General features: G+C 34.0%; 1 protein-coding gene across 1 annotated transcript; it reads right to left on the bottom strand.

Moving 5' to 3' along the window:
* Positions 1–1936: 1936 nt before the first annotated feature.
* Positions 1937–8831, bottom strand: LOC143922832 (uncharacterized). Its single transcript, XM_077446187.1, has 14 exons — positions 8755–8831; positions 8628–8698; positions 6771–6972; positions 4999–5046; positions 4811–4858; positions 4622–4678; positions 4453–4503; positions 4334–4375; positions 4214–4246; positions 3368–3421; positions 3247–3279; positions 3109–3159; positions 2723–2776; positions 1937–2642 (listed from the first exon to the last, which is right to left on the bottom strand). Exons 1-13 carry the CDS (start codon positions 8829–8831, stop codon positions 2728–2730), a joined length of 816 nt encoding a protein of 271 aa, XP_077302313.1. The 3' UTR covers positions 1937–2642; positions 2723–2727.
* Positions 8832–20328: the final 11497 nt, after the last annotated feature.

Genomic DNA, 20328 nt, shown 5'->3' with positions numbered 1-20328 from the left:
ACCCTTTAATGATCCTTATGTACATACTTAAATTACTTTATTTTTCCTTTGTAAGGTCTTTATTTTCCCTTGAATTTGCCTCAATTATCTGGTCACCTTTTTATTTATCCCATATTAATTGTATTTAGAAAGTTCAACTTAAATTTATTAAATCCTTACGCTACCTTTTTCCTACCTATACCCATTCTACTGTTTCCGACATTTTAAAAATCCTTTCTTTTAACAATCTTTCTGTCAGGCGACGACATACTGATGCTATATTCTTCTTTAAGCTCATAAATGGTTTCCTTGATTGTTCTGATTTACCGAATAAGGTTAATTTCAGAATCCCAGTTCGGTACTCTAGACGCGTTGCACTCTTTTCACTTGATCCTTTCAATACTAATTCCCAAAAATATTCTTATCTGCAGCGCGTTTATCGTATGTTTAACGGAGAGCTGAATGAGGTTGATCTGTTTGGTATTTCCCTACATCAATTCAGGTCTAACATCAAGAGAATCTTGACCGATTGATTCATTTCTTCTCCTATTCTATTTTTCCAATATTTTTATACATATATACATATCTATGTGCATCCTGTTGTCTGTTGATTTTTCAATAAATAAAATAAAAATAAATTAAGGTAGCAATTAACAAATTTTACTTTAGTCAAATTTGTGATAGTTTTAATGACCATTAAAAATGTCTCATTTACATATACTTTTATAACTATTATCCCAGTTGTATTAGAATATATGAGAAATAATTTTAATTTTAGTATTGTTTACTCGGGAAATTTCCACACGCATAGAATTCTAATTCTTTGAAATGTTCTTTCGCTTTCGACAGTATATTCGCATTAAGATGTAGGTTTGTAGCTTAAGAATGTTTTCCTTTATCTGTGTGTTCACCTACCGACGATTTATTCGGAAAGAACGAGTTTTCCCCACCTCAGCAATAGAAAATCCCACGTTTGACTCTCCCGCTTCGGTTATCTCGCAGTATCATTTGTCAGACGAATTATTTTCCATTCCCTTGTATTATACTATAGTAATCGCAAGAAAAAATTTCTACTACCAGTTGTCGGATTTCGTTCAAATTTTTTTATTTCTTAAATTCACTGTAAATATTATACACATTAAATATCAACCTTATCAACTATGAAGAAAATGTCCACTTGTGGCTTTCTTGACAGATTAGTCCAATTTTTTAAATCATATCTCTTGAATCGTTAACAGTTTGTTGTCTTTGGTACCTCTCGCTCCCATATCTATGTTGCTGGCGAGTTCAGAATACACCCGAGACCTAAGTTAATTGTTAACTTGGCTGTTTTTAACGAATTTTTGCCCAATCCAGTTGTGCAAGAAAATTTCACACAATCAAAAACAAAGCACCACTGGTATATTGAACTCGCAGCTTTATTCTATAATTTGTCTTACCCGTCTTAAGCTGGTTCCTTTGCCATTGACAAATCCCGCTTAACCAACAAAAAGTTCTTTGAAGAAAACGGAGAATAATTTATCGTGACGAGGGATTATTTCGTCTTTGCGATAAAATATTTTGGATGTAAAATATCACTTAAATAAAAAAAACATAAAAAATTGCAAGAGGAAATATGTTATATCTATAAAAACACATTAACCCACAATACTTTTTGGCGCACACGAATTGCGCGTGTTGATCCAAGAATAATTTGAAAGCAATCTAAATCTAGAAAAATCCTTTAATTGAAACATCCAACATAGAAATTGCTTCGGCAACAATTGTTTACCATTTGAGACGGACATTACAATTGTTTATCATTTTTGACACGGACACTTCTTACATTATTGAGCCAAAGCATTGACGTCAATCAAATTGTGCAAGAAGATATAGCAGGCAAAAATAGATGAATCGGCAAAATCGACAAAAGAATATTTACAAAGGGAAAAAATATTTAAATAAAAAGACCTTTTTTAATACCAAATTATATTTCGATTAAATCTTCAAGTTACAGAATAGACTTTGCATATTTTAGATTTCATACTAAATAACAAATAAATAAACTCACTTGTATCACTTATATAACTATAATAACAAATTCATATTCAATAATAGAAATCACAATATTTTCTTAAACAATATTCAATTAACAAATATCACATTGAATTTATCAGTCTTATATTATATACATATGTATTATAGGAACAACTAACAAATAGTTAACACATGCACATTCTATAGAATGTACATATAATAAAGGGGTGTACATATATCGAACACCATATTTGGTTGAAATAGGTATGTATGTGTTCTATTAACAACTATCACATTGGATCAGTCTTATTAATTGAAGATACTAATTACTTATTTAACATTTATATACATATATAAAGAATAAATATATATAAAGGCACATGACTTTGTTTTGCCAATCACAATATTCAATAGCTACGCTATATAAGACTATATTAATGTAAAATACTAAATATTACAATGAGATGTTACCCAAAAGAGGTATCCATCATCAAACACAAAAGTTAAGTAGACGTTTTACTCTTCTAGTATCAGTCTAATTATTTGAACATCTTTTAAATCGAGGACGTCGGTTTGAAGAATATTTCCTATACATTTTTGACTGCCGAATCGCTAACTTGGGAATTGGAGAATTGTTGGCGAAATCCCTAAACAAATAAAAGTAATTATTAATACAACAGATGATCAGTAATAATATGTACATAAGTTATAAATAACCGCGACTTACATTTCTTAAAGCGTTGATGATCCGATACTCATCAGCTCCACATCGCTGTCACAGCTGAAATTGAAATGATTGCGATTGTTAGCATAACGTAACCAACAAGAATTGAAAATACCACAGGAATAATATGTAAAGATATGCGATTTTACCTTTTCGATGAACTCGCGTCCGAGGAGATGGACCTGAAAGTAAGGTTATTGTAATTATGAATATTGTCAAACATTGATAAATAATCATAATTGTACTGTAATTATTTATTTATTTAAAAGTTTCGGACCATTGTGGCATAAAAAAATAATAATAATAATAGATAGAACAAAAAGCAAAAGGAAAAAATACAAAAAAGAAGAAAAAAAACATACAATTATATAATATTAGAAACAACTTACATTTTGGTAGGCGACACTGAGCTCCGGCTCCTCATCTCAACATCGCTGAGTCTGAAATTTAAAAGCGAATGCGATTATTAATATATCCAAGAATTGATAGTAATACAGAAACAATATATGTATATGTATGTGACTTACTCGTTTGACGAAGATCCCGCCTCGGAGATGGACCTGAAAGAAAAGTGATTGTAATTATGAATATTGTAAATCATTGATAAATAATCATCCTTGTACTGTTCTGTACATTGAAACAACTTACATTTTTGTTGGCGATGCCGAGCGAACGCTCATCATTTCCACATCACTTTCTGAGCTGAAATTGAAATTATTGCAATTAATAACATATCCAAGAATTGATAATAATACCGAAACAATATATACATAAATATATTTACTATAAATATAGTCATAAGCCTATATAGGGTATAGATCAGCGGTTTCCAAACTGGGAGGCACCAAAACTTTTTAATAAAAAAATAATTTTCATACCATAATCTATAAACTCCAAATAAATAAAACTTCATATCGTAGCTTAACAGTAAAAATTCAATGCATGAATGTTTATTTTTATTTTTCTTTCATTTTTATATATACATTTAATTACTATAAAAAATTATCCGGAGAAGAAGTAAAAATCTTTTTATTGACCACTTGGATGGTTTAGTGCTGCATTTTTCCAATTATTTCAAAGACCTTGATTTCCCAAAGTTGTTGTGGATCCAGAATCAATTAATAACTACATTAAAGAAGAAGACGAATTCGAGCTGACAACCATCGAAAAAGAAAAATTGATAAAACTAAACTTTGTGCCAATAAACAACAACATCCTTCGCATTTAATTTTGATGTGTTCTGAGATGTAGTTTAATTAGTAATTTAATATATAAATTTATGTTATAGCCAAACATTTTTATTATTCTGTCATTAAAGGTTTATTATTTAAAACGTGTCTATATTATTATATCTATTGAAAAATAAAAGGTAGCATAAAGTTTGGAAACCGCTGGTATAGATAGAAGCATTATATAAAATATTATATAGAAACTGTCATCCATATAATAATAAAACATGGATAATATGTACATATATAAATAGATATGATTTACCATTTCGATGGGCCCGCGTCTGAGCAGATAGACCTGAAAGTAAAATGATTGTAATTATGAATATTGTCAATCGATGATAAATGATCATACTCATACTGTAATTATAGAGAATCAACTTACATTCTGGATACCGGGTTCCTCATCTTAACGTCGCGATTGGACCTGAAATTTAAAAGCGATTTTAATTGTGATTTACTATAAATAATCATACGTATAGTAAAATATAAGTTAAAACTTACGCTCTGTATAAAGTGCTCGGGGTTTGACTAACCTCGGAATCGCTATCCGAGCTGAAATTGAAATTATTGCGATTATTTACATATATCCAGGAAGTGATAATAATACAGAAACAATATATAATATATAAATAAATGTGATTTACTATAAATAATCATACTTAAAACTTACGTTTCGTATAAAATAGTTGAGGCTTGACATAGGCCGGAATCGCGGTCATTATCCGAGCTGAAATTGAAATTATTGTGATTAATAACATATCCAAGAATTGATAATAATACAGAAACAATATATAAATATATGTATGTGATGTAATATAAATAATTATAGGTCTATATTGTATAAAGGGTTAAAACTTACTTTCCGCGTACCGTTGCGAGCGAGCTCCGTTCGGAATCGCTGTCTGATCTGAAATTGAAATTATTGCGATTAATAATATATATTTAAGAATTGATAATAATACAGAAACAACATATAAATATATGTATGTGATTTAATATAAATAATTATAGGTATACATATATGTAATATAAAGGGTTAAAACTTACGTTCCGCGCAGCGTAGCGATCGAGCCCTCTCCAGAATCGTTATCAGAGCTGAAATTGAAATTATTGTTATTAATAACATATCCAAAGATTGATAATAATACAGAAACAATATATAACTTTATGTTTGTGATTTAATATAAATAAATAATTATAGGTATAATATATACAGGGTTAAAACTTACGTTCCGCGTACCGTAGCGAGCGAGCTCCGTTCGGAATCGCTGTCTGAGCTGAAATTGAAATTATTGCGATTAATAATATATATATTTAAGAATTGATAATAATACAGATATTATGTATATAAGCAGTCAACACTTACGTTTCGCATGGTGTAGTTGGTCGGCGATTTTCTTCATCATCGCTATCCGAGCCAAAATTGAAATTATTGTGATTAATAACATACATATACATATATGTACAAGAATTGATAATAATACAGAAACAATATATAAATATATGTGGGATTTACTATAAATAATCATAAGCATAAAAGCATTATACATACGTATGTACATATGTATATGTAATGTAATAGATTACATACACACATAATATCATTACAATCAATGTTGTCGAGTCGAGTCGTGAAAAATCTCACTCTGAATGTTAAAAATCGTTATATGAAGAAACATCCAACAATGAATTGTAATCGATATGTATTTCATATGGAAACGTTTCGGTCGATTTCACAACATTGATTACAATAATAATATTATAGTTAAAAATACATAAAAAGCAAGCATTCCAGTTTTAGACGTTTCGTCAATATGCATATTGTTCAATTTCAAGTCAGTGGGAAGAACAAGGGAAGCAACAAATCAATGGATGAAAGCAATGGATTCAGGATTCCTTGAAATTATACATATGTATGTATATTGCATGTCAACACGTCGCTTGATGTAAGCGCACAAAATAATAAATAATCAATCAAAAAATAGTATACGTAAGCTATTTGTTAGCAGTTAGCACGACCATCTGAAGTCGCACAAGCAAGTCCGCAAAAGCTTTCGCTAAACACTACATACATACATACATGTACTTAGGTGCATGTAAATTATGAAAAGAATTTTCAGAAAGCATGTGCAAAATACAAAATTTAAATATATATACCTAGGATGCCAATGGAAGCCTCGATCGTATAAAACAGCACAAGAAATTGTATACGATCATTTCGACCGTACATATAATTACTTGTGAATTATTTTATAGAATCATAAATTCAATCAGCATTTTTATTTGAAGTTCATCTCGATCGATATCTTGAATAAAAAAAAAAAAGTCAAATTTTGAAAAATCTAATATAAAATTGGAATAATTTTCGAAAAAAGTGTAGCTCTGTAGAGGCTGCTGCTGGTATTAAAAATTGGTAAATATATTTGAAACACCGGAAACAATCATGAAAATGGTCTGGATATTGCGTTTATCCGAAACATTGCGTCAGTCTGAAAAATCATCCTGCACTTACATATGTACATATGAGAGTACAACTTCCATATAATACACTTTCGATATATGTACATATGTACATATGTAATGAAATGAAACACGTTTCAAACAGATTTACACTTTTAAATATATCATTATAACTACATATGTAGAGGCCGGAATCTGAAGGGGCTGTTTATTGTTCAAAGATTGTAAATGCATTGTTAAAGGTTTGCCGAACCTTTTTTACAAAGCATTTACAACAATTGAACAATAGGCGGCCGGCACGTTTCCGGCCCCTAATTATAACACACATTTGTACGTAATATTAAATAGTATTATTTTACCTATTAGAGACTCTCATACGTTTAGCCCTTTTATGATTAAACGTATAAGAGTCTGGCAATGACTCGTCATCCGTCGAGACTTCATGCTCCGTCAACATTTCTCGATCCGTTGGCGTTTCAGCATCGGAAGCCATTTCGGTATCTGACGACGGTTCGGAGTCGTATGGTGAATACATGTTATTTTCGAAAGATGTAACGAAATCTGAAAAAAAGAAAAAACCGTGCTGATTAAAGTTGTAAACGATAAAATACATATGTATGTATGTAAATAAAATTCAATCACGAGGTACATTTTACATTTAAGTAAGAATCGTTTGCATAATTAATTACACAACACTGAGACAGTCTCGGGACAGTAGCGAATTGGCGAAGTGCCGCCGCCACTTAACAAAAGCACAGCCTGGGCTTAGTTAGCTTGTGACTCCGTGACTCCACCCAATCGTGAGAAGCTAACTCCAGAAACAAGTCCCTGTCCCTGTCCCCAGCAGCATTGGCAAGTTAGAGAAATTCAAAAGAATTACTGCGGTGCAGAAGGTAAGAGAGAAACCATCATCAGCTGCAGACTGTACAGAAGTGCGGGGATGTATGACGTACATATCATACAGCTCGGCACACTTTCTGACACTCGTGAGCAGCACTTGAATGACAACTCCAGTGGCCGCGACCCCGAGACGAGGAAAGCCATGTGCCTCACAATGTTGTTAGAGAAATGAAAAGATTGGATCTGACTTTGATGGGGGCAATAGCGAAATGAGACGACCTATGTAGTTCTGGAGAATGTTGTGTGGATGTATATACTATTCATAAGTATGTATACTATTCGGGCAATGATGATGGTCGTCATAAAAAGTGGACGGAGTGGGTGAACGAGGAGGCTATGAGATGTGTCAAAAATTGGCTGTTAAACCTTTTTCATTGAATGTTATTGAAGTATGTACATACATATATGCACCTACTGCTCCAAACGCACCGGACCAAGGGGTCGAGCTCTTCTATGCTGATCGAATGATATTGAATCGAAGAAAAGCAAAGAAATGATGAAATCAGAAATCAGAGATCGAATCGATTCGATCGATAAAATTGACCATCGCGCACCGGTAGCGAGTGGAGCCCAAGTCTATTTTTTTGGATTTTGAATGAAATTTTTCCTTGCAAGGAAGAATGTCATATTGTTTTGACAATACGGATAGGTTGAAACGTAACAAAACTAAAATCATGGAAGATTGCTAGCAATTCACGAACGAGGATAGAGGAGCTTAATTAATATGACAATTTAAAAATACGATGGTGGTCCGTGAGAATTACTGAATGTTACTGAATATGCCGGTCCGCCAACTGAAAATGTTAGAGTAGCACTGGTATACACTGGTATGTAGACTGTTATCCGTCACTGTCACAAGAATACCTGTATGTATCTTGGAAGTAAGATCGAGGATAGAAGCCGCGGGAGTTAGAGGTTAAGGTTAGATTGCACCATTTATCCAAACGTCAACCTTAACGTTAACCTCACTGGGATGAGAGTATTTCAGATTGAAAGATGCTAAAGCGATCGAAAGGAATCATGTGCGAATGACATTGAGGATTGCACATTGTGACGGATACGGATACGTATACGTAGACGGTGTCTCGAGAAAAAGTGCTGTGATGACGGAAGGTCGAAGAAAATAAGAGCGAAGGAAAGCGGAAAGCCTCGAGCTCGAGCTTCAAGTACGAGCTGAAAGGCAACGGTAAACGGGAAACGTCAAAATGTCAAAATGTCAAAATGTCAGACGATTGAAGTACGCGTATGTAAAAAAATGACGTACGTAAAGGTATCATTTCCAATATACATATGTATTTGAATGAAAGAGTACGTACTCGATTGGTCGGCAACCGAAGGAGACGACACGGCGACGAGAGCAGCGCACGCACCGGCTGTCAGACCGCAACTGTCAAAACGTACTGCAGTAGTAGTAGTGCTGCCGGCAACAAATTCCCCACTCACTCCCCCACCACTACCACTACCACTACCACTACCACGCTGCCGGCGTTTCGAATACGCGCCTGTGATTGGTCCCCCATACTGTTTATATTTACATATATATTATGTCTCTTATTTATTGTACATGTATTTTTTTTTTTTTTTTTTTTTTGTAAACAATGCGTAATATCTGGTGCAGTATCTCGTATACTTTTAAAATATGAATTTGCTAATGGGATTTAGGCCAGGAGAATTTTTTAGGCCGGGCCGAGGAAAGAGAGGTAAATAATGATCGGACATGAATATCCATTGTCAATTTATCTGGACCTTCCGCACTAATGTCATTGTCAATCAATTCATTAGTAATGGGTAGAGACACGTATTTTGGGCATGTATTTTTGTCAAATTTTGCATTTTTAACGTCTATTTAGCATCTATTTTTATGAACAGTTTAATTTCAAATAATAAACAGTTTCGATGAATTTTAATAAAATTTATATTCCATTTAAAGACAACACAACAATTAAAAAACTAATAATAAATTCATATTTTAAAAGTATTGTGGCGGCTCGCTTATACGACATGGTCGAGTTTGGTTGCCTTCCTGCGAGTGGGGACCAACCCGGCTGGGTTCGGAGAGCTGCTACCCACTCTGTCTTCAGCTGTCATATAATAAACACGTGCATTAACATGCCAGTCGTCTCATTCGTTCATCCTCCATACTGGTGACCCCCGACATCGAGCCACGCAGCCTCGATCAATTTCAACATGCCGCTCATCCCTGCCTCGCCGAGCCAGGCGGGGAAGCTACCCGCCGCGCCCCCATCGCCATCAACAGAGCGCGTCGCGGCCCGCGGGTGACAATAAACGAGCAGACACGGCTACCTACCTACCGACGTCCAGCCACAACGTCGATGACAGGTGCTTAAAAAAATGGGGGAGCGAATGAGACGACGACCTTGACAGCTGGATGTGGAGTCATGCGCGATCCACTACACATAGAACGGTCATCCAGCACCACAAGACATACACCACCTCAGCACCATCATCATCATCATCATCATCAAGGCCCCGTCCGTCCCCACGAGCGTCGTCACGCCGAGACGGGCGGTAGCGCTACAACACCTCCACGAGCCACAACGACTCACAGTCCAGCTCGGAGTATCATCAACCACATCGATGCCCCTGCCGCCCCCGCCGCCCCACCAACCGACATCAGCCTCGGAAGAGCGGCGCCGCCGCAGCATCGCATTGATCGGCGCGACCATCGGACCACCCACCGTCCTGCTCGCGACGTCACCGCCCTCGAATCTACCGACCATTCAGGGCGGTACACCTATGTACACAGCGGATGACCCACGTCAACAATTTTTTTTCTCCCCACGTAATAATTTTTTCTCTTTGTGTAACAATAATTTTTTTCTTTTGTAAAATTTGTTTCTTTGTAATTTTGGTATCGCTGATGCTGGGGGGGGAGTGATGTGGCGGCTCGCTTATACGACATGGTCGAGTTTGGTTGCCTTCCTGCGAGTGGGGACCAACCCGGCTGGGTTCGGAGAGCTGCTACCCACTCTGTCTTCAGCTGTCATATAATAAACACGTGCATTAACATGCCAGTCGTCTCATTCGTTCATCCTCCATAGTATTAACATTTAATTTTTTTTTTTTAAAGATATTATAGAAATGTAGAATAAAAAATATTTTCGTTTTAATCTTCCCAAGTAATTTTTTTTCGGAAGGAAGCAAACGTCTATTTCGGATAAAAAGTGTGCTTCTACACTCAATTGCGTTTAAAATATTTGTATGAACAATACTGCACCAAATACTTTGTAGATAAACTCAATAAGATACTACGCATTGTCAACAAAAAAACAACAATTCGGGTGTGACCAACCCATGACTTTATCTATGTATTTGAGGAATATAAGAGGGTAACAAAACAAAATTCGAAATTGAACTAATAACTATCGTATGATAGCGATACAAATTGAGGGCAAATGTATGGAAACTTGCACAAGACAAAATTTCACTTCCGGTTATCGGATTTTGTTCATTTTTTTTTTATTATTTAAAATCAGTATAATTATTATACACATTAAATATCAAGAGGATAAAAATAATTTAAAAGGTCAAAATAAAATAATGAAATATTGTTTAAAAAAAAATACTACTTCCGGTTTACGAATTCTGACCAAAACGTTAGCAACTCTAAGTTCGTACATAAAGAATACAAATATAAATTTTCAGCTTAATACGTTCACGGGTGTGGACAGGATCCAGGCGACAACATTTTTGACCTTTCTAAGAGGATAAAATCCCACTTCCGGTTTATTGAATTTAGTGAGTTTTTTTTATTTTCATAACATTAATACAAGATCAATACTTGAATTTTTTTCAATCAATATTTATAATGTGGCGGCTCGCTTATACGACATGGTCGAGTTTGGTTGCCTTCCTGCGAGTGGGGACCAACCCGGCTGGGTTCGGAGAGCTACTACTCACTCTGTCTTCAGCTGTCATATAATAAACACGTGCATTAACATGCCAGTCGTCTCATTCGTTCATCCTCCATACTGGTGACCCCCGACATCGAGCCACGCAGCCTCGATCAATTTCAACATGCCGCTCATCCCATGCCGCTCATCCCTGCCTCGCCGAGTCAGGCGGGAGAAGCTACCCGCCGCGCCCCCATCGCCATCAACACGCGTCGCGGCCCGCGGGTGACAATAAACGAGCAGACACGGCTACCTACCTACCTACCTACCTACCGACGTCCAGCCACAACGTCGACGACAGGTGCTTTTAAAAAATGGGGGAGCGAATGAGACGACGATCTTGACAGCTGGATGTGGAGTCATGCGCGATCCACTACACATAGAACGGTCATCCAGCACCACAAGACATACACCACCTCAGCACCATCATCATCATCATCATCATCAAGGCCCCGTCCGTCCCCACGAGCGTCGTCACGCCGAGACGGGCGGTAGCGCTACAACACCTCCACGAGCCACAACGACTCACAGTCCAGCTCGGAGTATCATCAACCACATCGATGCCCCTGCCGCCCCCGCCGCCCCACCAACCGACATCAGCCTCGGAAGAGCGGCGCCGCCGCAGCATCGCATCGCGCGACCATCGGACCACCCACCGTCCTGCTCGCGACGTCACCGCCCTCGAATCTACCGACCATTCAGGGCGGTACACCTATGTACACAGCGGATGACCCACGTCAACATTTTTTTTTTCTCCCCACGTAATAATTTTTTTCTCTTTGTGTAACAATAATTTTTTTTCTTTTGTAAAATTTGTTTCTTTGTAATTTTGGTATCGCTGATGCTGGGGGGGGAGTGATGTGGCGGCTCGCTTATACGACATGGTCGAGTTTGGTTGCCTTCCTGCGAGTGGGGACCAACCCGGCTGGGTTCGGAGAGCTACTACTCACTCTGTCTTCAGCTGTCATATAATAAACACGTGCATTAACATGCCAGTCGTCTCATTCGTTCATCCTCCATAATAATAATATTTATAATAAGATCAATATTTTCGTCCATTTGTGTAGACAATTCATTTGTCAATCATAGAACTAATTTCAAAATATATTATTGTTTTGCCATCTCTATTCAACGCGCGTGATTTTTTTTACATTTACATTTTAATTGTCTTTTACATGTCAAAATTAAATTTTGTATGCAACCCTTACGCATAATAGTTAGTTGTAAATGATGCAATATTAATGTGAAACATAAAGGAGGTATGTAAAAATAATTTTAGCTGTAAATTTCTAATGTCTGCCTTTTTTACATACCTCCTTTTTTCTACAATACAATGTCCGATTCATACATTTGTTTTTTGCTAAACACTAAGTAAAATCTCTCCATCGTTAATCCGAATAGTCGTAATTCGAGACTTGACTGTAAAATAATACATTAAATTTATCTAAATTAATATTTGATATTCTTGCCTTATAATTGTATAATGAAATATTAAGTTTAAAAAAAACTTTCATTATACATATAGCTTGCGAATGTACACTAGAAGACTTATTTGCAGAAGAAATAAAATAATTGCATTTTAAACAAAATTTTGGAAAAAAATTATGTGAATTTGATTTAGAGACGCCGTAAAGGTCACATTCAATGTTAAAACTCGAAGTACACGTGACCGCTGGCTGGGAACTGTTTTATCAAAATAAAACGTGGCGTTCTACGTTTATTTATTTATATATTATCTTAGCTATAAAGCTAATTTTAAAAATACATCTTAATTACTTAACTCTAAATAACTCTAAAATTTATAATTATCTTATATGTACTGTCCCTCACAGAGGTCTTCGCACCTCTGTGAGGGTGTTAAACTAATTCAATGACATACGCTTAAAAAGTAATTTTTTCAATTTAAATAAGTAAACATTGGATACGGTTTAGAACCCCTGACATTTAAACTAATTCATTGACATCTGCAATACGCATAAAAACTTTTTTTTTTTCAATTTAAATAAGAAAAAATTGGATACGGTTGAGAACCCCTGTCATTTATACTAATTTAATAACGCCCGCGATGTGTACGATAAAAAGTAAATTATTCATTTGAAATAAAGTAAATTTTGGAGACGGTTGAGAAGCCCTGCCGTATAAACTAATGCAATGTAATCTGCAGTTCATACGCTCGGAAAGTTTTTTTTTTCAATTTAAATAAGAAAATATTGGATACGGTTGAGAACCCCTGACATTTATACTAATTTAATAACGCCCGCGATGTGTACGATGAAAAGTAGATTATTCATTTGAAATAAAGAAAATTTTGGAGACGGTTGAGAAGCCCTGTTCATACGCTCGGAAAGTTTTTTTTTTCAATTTAAATAAGAAAATATTGGATACGGTTGAACATTTTGAACATTTTTGAACATTTTGTCGCTTGAACATTTTTTCCGTTTACATTTTGTCGCGGGTACATTTTGTCAGTGCACTAATTTTCGGGTACATTTTGTCGTTGAACATTTTGGACTTGCACCAATTGTCGTGTAACCCTAAGTTCGTACATAAATAATACAAATATAAATTTTCAGCTTAATACGTTCACGGGTGTGGACAGGATCCAGGCGACAACATTTTTGACCTTTCTAAGAGGATAAAATCCCACTTCCGGTTTATTGAATTTAGTGAGTTTTTTTATTTTCATAACATTAATACAAGATCAATACTTGAATTTTTTCCTTTCCTTTCCTTTCAGACAAATGACTCGCCAGTGGCTGCGAACGTCACTCGGCACGGGACGCGATGCGATGCGATACGATGGTGCAATATTTTGATTATTGCTGTCAATCTGATCAGTAATATTTACTGTAACTGTCGTCAACCGGATAAATAAGAATACATTTTTTCGATTGCATCTTCTAATTGTAAATGTATTTCGATCGATACAATGCAATTACTAACATTTTCTACAATGAAAAATAAAATAAAATTTAATATTTTATTTAAATAATAAAAATATTTAATAATATTTAATTATTTTATTTTGAAATTATTTTTATCTTCTTGATATTTAATGTGTATAATAATTATACTGATTTTAAATAATAAAAAAAATTTGAACAAAATCCGACAACCGGAAGTAGAACTTTTGTCTTGTGCAAGTATTTGCATATTATATTCGATACAATGCAATTACTAACATTTTCTACAATGAAAAATAAAATAATATTTAAAGTGTTGTCATCCGGATAACGATAATCGGATTTGTTTACGATTGTATTTTATAAATGAAATGCATTTAGTTCGAAAAAGTAAATTAGTGAAATTTAGTTCGATAAACGTTGCGTTGACAAGTAAAATAAAATTGAAGCGGTTGTTAAGCGGTTAACTACATATTTTTTTCCGATAACATTTGTGTTTACTTCGAGAGGCGAGTTTTGCGAAAGTGACAGTCGGTGCGCGGGTTCGGTCGAGTCTGCACGTTTCGGTCGACGCACTCTGAAAGATCAATTGAGCAACTGAAGATGGCCAACCCCAACCCCAACCCCAACGGAGGCAGTGGCAGTGGCAGTGGCAGTGGCAGTGGCAGTGGAGATGCAAATGCAAATGGCAACAGCAACGTGTCAATTTGCGAATCGATGCGAACGGTCGGAGTCCGAGCTGGCCGCGTCGCCAGCTTCATCGACCGGCAAGCTGCAGCCTTCGGGTCCAGGATTCCACTTCTGACCTGGTTGGGTGACCGGATCCGACACCGGCCTCGAGGAGTCATCAAGACCAAGTCCAGGATCAACCCGACCTCGTTAGACGTCTCCAAGATCAGCGCCGCCAAAGTCAAGAAAATGTGGCAGTCGATTGCTGCCGAGCTGGAGCACATCTTGGATCCACGAGAGCCTCGCGAGTAAGTCATTCCCAACTGTGTACCAACCGATGTTTTTCTGTCTATTATTAATCGCGATCAATTTCAATTTCAATTTCAGCTCCGAGAGTCGGCTCGGTGTGGCAATGAGGAGTCGACGCTCCGCATCTCCGTCGAAAATGTAAGTTGTTTCAATGTACAAACAGTACGAGTCTAATTATTTATCAACGATCGATTTTCTTTCAGGTCCATCACCGAGCCAACAACACCGTTAAGAGAGTAAGTCACGTTCATTTATATATATATTATTCCCGTATATCGCGAATCAATTCTTGGATATGTTAATAATTGCAAACGCTTATAAATTTCAGCTGGTCATCCGATGTTGAGATGTTGAGCCCAGCCTCGGCATCGTCATCAAAAATGTAATTTGTTTGAATGTACCTACAGTATGAGTTTGATTATTTATCAATGATTGACGATACTAATAATTACAATCAATTTTCTTTCAGGTCCATCACCGAGCCAACAACACCGTTAAGAGAGTAAGTCACGTCACGTCACGTTCATTTATATATATATTATTCCCGTATATCGCGAATCAATTCTTGGATATGTTAATAATTGCAAACGAAGTTGAGATGATGAGCCCACCTTCGGCAGGGCCATCGAAAATGTAAGTTGTTCTAATGTACCTACAGTACGAGTATGATTTTTTATCAATGATTGACTTTATCCATAATTATGTACAACCACCTTTCTTTCAGACCCATCTCCGAGGCAGCAACATTGCCAAACGAGTAAGTCACATACATTTATATGTATTGTTTCTGTATTATTATATTATCGATTCTTGGATATGTCAATAATTTCAATCGCTTTTAAATTTCAGCTCGGATTGTGATTCGGAAACAAAAAGTGAAAGCTCGCTGACTTTATACGGAACGTAAGTTGTAACTGCTTATAATATACGTATGATAATTTATAGTAAATCACATTATTAATTTCCGGATATGTAAATAATCGCACTAATTTAAATTTCAGCTCGGATAGCGATTCCGAAGTCAGTCAAAATTCGACCGTTATATACCGAACGTAAGTTTTAACTTACATTTACATATTGTTTCTGTTGTCAGTTCTTGGATTTGTTATGAATCGAATTATTTTCAATTTCAGCCTCAAAAGGGGTTGTGCAAACGAAGAACCCCTTTTCCGGGCCACGCTACCTGAAATGTAAGTTTTGACTGCTTACATTATTTATCGATGGTAGACAGTATTCATAATTACAATCACTTTAATTTCAGGTCCGTCAAAGAGTGTGCTAACTCGTTGAACGGGTAAATCACACATGTCTATTTATTTATACTTATACATATATGTATAGTATCTGATTATCTACGATATGTTAATAATCGCAATCGCATTAAAATTTCAGCTCGGAGAGTGAATCCGAGGATAATGACTGGAAAGCGCCATCGGAAATGTAAGTAATAAGTGCATCGAACATGTATGTAATTTGTGAATGTTTCTCCATGTCTAACAATATTTATAATTACAATTACCATTCTTTCAGGTCCAATAGCGAGGCTGCATCCTCATCAACAGAGTAAGTCTCACCGATTAATATTATTCCTGTATTATTATCAATTCTTGGATATGTTTATAATGGCAATCGCATTTAAATTTCAGCTCTGATAGCGACGTGGAGCCGGTTAGATCGGGATCACCGATGACTTCGGAAACGTAAGTCGTGCTTGTACAATACATATTTATATTTATGTACACATTATTATTATTTGTTATCATCTGCTGTATTAATCATTACTATTGTACTATTGTAGGTTAGCGATGCGCCAGTCAAAAATATGTAAAAAAAGGCGATTGCCTCCGTCTCACCCGTATTCTCTTCGACCTCGGCCAAAATTCTGAATCATCAACTGTGCATCGATAATTTTCTTAATGTCCTTAATACTTAATTTTTGTTTATGATGTGGACCTCTTTAGGGTAACATCTCATTTAAATATTTAGTATTTTACACGAATGTAGCTTTATATAGCGTAGCTATTGAATATTGTGATTGGCGAAACAAAGTTATGTGCCTTTATACATACAAATGTATTGTTAGTTAGTAAGTTTAATTAATAAGACTGATTCAATGTGACACTTATTAATAGAATATGGTGTGTTCGATACACACCCTTTTATTGTACGGTTTTTAGAATGTGTATGCATTAGCTATTGGTCAGTTGTTCCGATAACATACATATAAGACTGATAAATTCAATGTGATATTTGTTAATTGAATATTTTTTAAGAAAATATTGTGATTTTTATTATAGAATTTTTAATTTGTGGTGTAGGGTATTAATTACAGTCATATAATACTACACTAGTGAGTTTATTTAATTGTTATTCAGTATGAAATCTAAAATATTTATTAAATATAAACATTTCAAATATATACGTTCACTGATAATTACACTGATATTAGAGTACAATTTCCTTAATAATTTTTTTATTTGATGTAGACCTCTTTTGGGTAACAACTCGTTATAATATTTAGTATTTTACATGAACGTAGCCTTATATAGCAAAGCTATTGAATATTGTGATTGGCAAAACAAAGTTATGTGCCTTTTTACATATATACTATTAATAATTAGTAAGTTCAATTAATAAGACTGATAAGTTCAATGTGATAGTTGTTAATAGAATATACCTATTTCAACCAAATATGGTGTCTTCGACACGCGCCCTTTTATTGTACTTTTTTTATAATGAGCATGCATTAGCTATTGATCAGTTGTTCCGTTAATATATTAGACTGATTAATTCAATGTGATATTTTTAATTGAATATTTTTTAAGAAAATAATGTGATTTTTATTATAGAATTTTTAATTTGTGGTGTAGGGTATTAATTACAGTCATATAATACTACACTAGTGAGTTTATTTAATTGTTATTTAGTTTGAAATCTAAAATATTTATTTAATATAAACATTTCAAAGAATTACACTGATATTAGAGTACAATTTCCTTAATAATTTTTTTATTTGATGTAGACCTCTTTTGGGTAACATCTCGTTATAATATTTAGTATTTTACATGAACGTAGCCTTATATAGCGTAGCTATTGAATATTGTGATTGGCGAAACAAAGTTATGTGCCTTTATACATACAAATGTATTGTTAGTTAGTAAGTTCAATTAATAAGACTGGTTCAATGTGATACTTATTAATAGAATATGGTGTGTTCGATACACACCCTTTTATTGTACGGTTTTTAGAATGTGTATGCATTAGCTATTGGTCAGTTGTTCCGATAACATACATATGAGACATTGTGATTGGCAAAACAAAGTTATGTGCCTTTTTACATATATACTATTAATAATTAGTAAGTTCAATTAATAAGACTGATAAGTTCAATGTGATATTTGTTAATTGAATATTTTTTAAGAAAATATTGTGAGTTTTATTATAGAATTTTTAATTTGTGGTGTAGGGTATTAATTACAGTCATATAATACTACACTAGTGAGTTTATTTAATTGTTATTCAGTATGAAATCTAAAATATTTATTAAATATAAACATTTCAAATTGATGTTCCAAGAACTACACTGATATTAGAGTACAATTTCCTTAATAATTTTTGTATTCGATGTAGACCTCTTTTGGGTAACATCTCGTTATAATATTTAGTATTTTACATGAACGTAGCCTTATATAGCAAAGCTATTGAATATTGTGATTGGCAAAACAAAGTTATGTGCCTTTCTACATATGTATATACTATTAATAATTAGTAAGTTCAATTAATAAGACTGATAAGTTCAATGTGATAGTTGTTAAAAGAATATACCTATTTCAACCAAATATGGTGTCTTCGACACGCGCCCTTTTATTGTACTTTTTTTAGAATGAGCATGCATTAGCTATTGATCAGTTGTTCCGTTAATATATTAGACTGATTAATTCAATGTGATATTTTTAATTGAATATTTTTTAAGAAAATATTGTGATTTTTATTATAGAATTTTTAATTTGTGGTGTAGGGTATTAATTACAGTCATATAATACTACACTAGTGAGTTTATTTAATTGTTATTCAGTATGAAATCTAAAATATTTATTAAATATAAACATTTCAAATTGATGTTCCAAGAACTACACTGATATTAGAGTACAATTTCCTTAATAATTTTTGTATTCGATGTAGACCTCTTTTGGGTAACATCTCGTTATAATATTTAGTATTTTACATGAACGTAGCCTTATATAGCAAAGCTATTGAATATTGTGATTGGCAAAACAAAGTTATGTGCCTTTCTACATATGTATATACTATTAATAATTAGTAAGTTCAATTAATAAGACTGATAAGTTCAATGTGATAGTTGTTAAAAGAATATACCTATTTCAACCAAATATGGTGTCTTCGACACGCGCCCTTTTATTGTACTTTTTTTAGAATGAGCATGCATTAGCTATTGATCAGTTGTTCCGTTAATATATTAGACTGATTAATTCAATGTGATATTTTTAATTGAATATTTTTTAAGAAAATATTGTGATTTTTATTATAGAATTTTTAATTTGTGGTGTAGGGTATTAATTACAGTCATATAATACTACACTAGTGAGTTTATTTAATTGTTATTCAGTATGAAATCTAAAATATTTATTAAATATAAACATTTCAAATTGATGTTCCAAGAACTACACTGATATTAGAGTACAATTTCCTTAATAATTTTTGTATTCGATGTAGACCTCTTTTGGGTAACATCTCGTTATAATATTTAGTATTTTACATGAACGTAGCCTTATATAGCAAAGCTATTGAATATTGTGATTGGCAAAACAAAGTTATGTGTCTTTCTACATATGTATATACTATTAATAATTAGTAAGTTCAATTAATAAGACTGATAAGTTCAATGTGATAGTTGTTAAAAGAATATACCTATTTCAACCAAATATGGTGTCTTCGACACGCGCCCTTTTATTGTACTTTTTTTATAATGAGCATGCATTAGCTATTGATCAGTTGTTCCGTTAATATATTAGACTGATTAATTCAATGTGATATTTTTAATTGAATATTTTTTAAGAAAATATTGTGATTTTTATTATAGAATTTTTAATTTGTGGTGTAGGGTATTAATTACAGTCATATAATACTACACTAGTGAGTTTATTTAATTGTTATTTAGTTTGAAATCTAAAATATTTATTTAATATAAACATTTCAAATAT

Source organism: Arctopsyche grandis, chromosome 2 (assembly GCF_051622035.1).
Source record: "Arctopsyche grandis isolate Sample6627 chromosome 2, ASM5162203v2, whole genome shotgun sequence".
Taxonomy (NCBI): domain Eukaryota; kingdom Metazoa; phylum Arthropoda; class Insecta; order Trichoptera; family Hydropsychidae; genus Arctopsyche; species Arctopsyche grandis.
The sequence above is the reverse complement of the archived record's forward strand: the minus strand, read 5'-3'. Positions and strand labels throughout refer to the sequence as shown.